At 54.5% G+C, this 2532-nt stretch overlaps 1 protein-coding gene across 1 annotated transcript; it reads right to left on the bottom strand.

Moving 5' to 3' along the window:
- Window positions 1-909: 909 nt before the first annotated feature.
- Window positions 910-2159, bottom strand: LOC139781656 (uncharacterized). The gene is made up of 2 exons (XM_071720524.1): window positions 1921-2159; window positions 910-1834 (listed from the first exon to the last, which is right to left on the bottom strand). Exons 1-2 carry the CDS (start codon window positions 2157-2159, stop codon window positions 910-912), a joined length of 1164 nt encoding a protein of 387 aa, XP_071576625.1.
- Window positions 2160-2532: the final 373 nt, after the last annotated feature.

The raw sequence follows: 2532 nt of genomic DNA, 5'->3' as shown, positions 1-2532 counted from the left end.
CTCGTTCGCTTGCTCGTCGCTATCGCTCGCGCGCTCGACGCTATCGCGCTCGGCGTTATCGAGTACGACTATACGTACGGTGTAGGTATGCGAATAATGAATAACTTCGTTCGTTGATTTTGCATCAGTTTTTTTATTGATTAAAATATAGATAGATAGATAGATCTTTTTGTTATTGATTAAAATATATACATATATAGATGGATGGATGGATACACATTTATATTTGATCCGTGGAGTCGATGCTGGAGAGACACTCGCGTCGCTCGTTCCACCAGTCGCGCAACTTCATCACGTTCTCCATCGTGCAGCACCGTTGATGGTGTCCGCAGCGAAACGCGCGATCGGCGCGAAGAAACTCCAGCCGATCGATGTCGTCGTACTCGGCGTCGATGGTCTCGATCGTCGCGTCGACGTCGCCGAGAATCTCCTCCAGCCACCTCTTCTTCTCGAGGCCTTTCACGTATATTCGCGCGCCGGGCGTCTCTTCTCCCTCGCCCAGGTCGTCGCACACCGCGCGTCGAATAATCGACCTGGCTAGGCGATAGTCCACGTCCCCGTCTTTCCAACGGAGGCCGTGATGGTTCGCCATCAGCCAGTTGGCCCTTGCTTTTTCGGCGTTCGTGAGGAGGTCCCACTTCATCGGCGCGCGAAACACGTGATGCGCGAGTTCGCGCGTCTTGCTTCGGAGCACGGCCACCTCCTTCGCGACGAATCTGTCGCTCACCACGAATCCCTGCAGGACGACGAAGATCGTCGTTGCCGCTGCGGCCATCGAGTCGGTGCGCGTCGAACAATTCACGCTCAAACTGCTCGTTCTTAACGGGATCTGAGGAACGATCGAAGGATCCCCGTCTTTATATATATCTCCCGTTTCCGGGGTGTGGTATCCTACAATCGCCATTTCCGCTAGATGATTTTGCGCACCACATTGGTCAGCGGACCGTACTCGATGACGCGATCGTGAACGATGAGACAAAATGCGGTGGTCTTCGGCGGAACGTTTTCCTTGCATTCGAATTCGATGCGCGCGTCCACGGTGGCGCTCTTCACCGCTTCGTTTTGGCGGGAACAATCGATCACCACGAGCGGCGCTACTCGCGCGAATTCGCGCGGGGAGAAGAGCGCGTCGTCGCGACTGTCCCCGTAGTACGCTCCTCGAAATTTCGCGTACATCTCGTACAGCACGGCGAACTTGTCGCTTTCGAAATCCGCGTTCACGTCGTCGTAGGGATAGAATTCCGAGTTGAGATACAATTTCACGTTGGCGAGCGCGCAATGATCGAACCTCGAGGAGTCCTCCGTGAATTCGTTTCGCCGTCCGGTCTGCAGCGCGAATATGATGTATCGCGGCTTCTCCAACTGCGGCGCGGCTTTCGCGGCCCACGAATGCTTGGTCGTGCTCTGCAGCAGAGGAAATTCGTACAGGTCCCAAGAGCGAAAGCCCACGCTCAGAAATCGTCCGCTCTCCAACGTTCGCAAAAGCGACAATTTAGTCACGTCGTTTAACGCCACGTGCGGCATACGCCATTGCACCTTCAGTAGCGTAATTTTAGGATCTCTCGGCACGGTTTTTTTCGGATCTACGACGCAGTTGACGTCGTTCCGAGCGCGTATCAGGATAAGTTCGTGTTGCGCGTTTATCACCACGCGTCTGTAGTCCTCGCAGAAACCCAAAAGAATATTCAAAGGTACGCAAAAGTTGAATTGACGGGACGCGTCGTTCAGATTTGATTCGTTCGTCGGATAACTCCATCCGGCGTTCTGCAGTCTCCTGGCTCGTTCGGCGGTCAGCGACGCGTAGTTCTTTATCGTGCTGGTTATGCCAACGTTTCTACACCGATCGATCTCCACGCCGTCGAGTTCGTATCGAATCTCGTCGAACATAAACGCCACGCAGTTGTTGACCTCGCGTATTGCCTTTGAGCATCCGTCGCTTCCGACGTCGTCGCGCCCGCGCCGTCGTCATAGAGTCGTCCCTCGACGTACAGAAAACTGTCGCACGGCAGCGTATACAGATCCTGTTGCTGTATGGGTATTCGTATCTCGTCGTTGTGCCCGAACGTCGTGTTCACGTACGGGTTATACGTGTGAGTCTCGATTCCGACGATGCGCTCGTCGAAGATCGGCTCACCGCCGATACTCAGGATGTCGGCCATGGTCTTTCCTTTCGAAGTAGAAACGATGCGTTTCTCACGGCAAGACCCAGCGATCGTAGGAACCTGACGTTGGCGTTGCTGAGAACGGCTCTCTTTCCTCCTCGACCACCACCACCACCACCTCTTCTCTTCCTTACGCTTTCGATTACGTCGTAGAACGGGCTAGCTCGCTCGTTCGTACAATCCGCGCTCGATCCGTTCAGAACAAGCATCCCTCTCGCTCTCTCTCTCTCTCTTCAGGTCGCGGAGATACGCGCGCGCACACACACACTGACTGCGGCGACGACGTACGTGCAGTCTAATCGTTATCTCCTCGCCGCGAAAGTCGATCAATTTATCGTTCTGATCCACGATTCGCACCGTGATATCGGTG

This window comes from Temnothorax nylanderi, unplaced genomic scaffold (genome assembly GCF_030848795.1).
Source record: "Temnothorax nylanderi isolate EJ_2023f unplaced genomic scaffold, tnyl_v1.0 TNYL_tig0352_pilon, whole genome shotgun sequence".
Classification (NCBI taxonomy): domain Eukaryota; kingdom Metazoa; phylum Arthropoda; class Insecta; order Hymenoptera; family Formicidae; genus Temnothorax; species Temnothorax nylanderi.
This window is presented reverse-complemented; position numbering and strand designations above follow the sequence as displayed.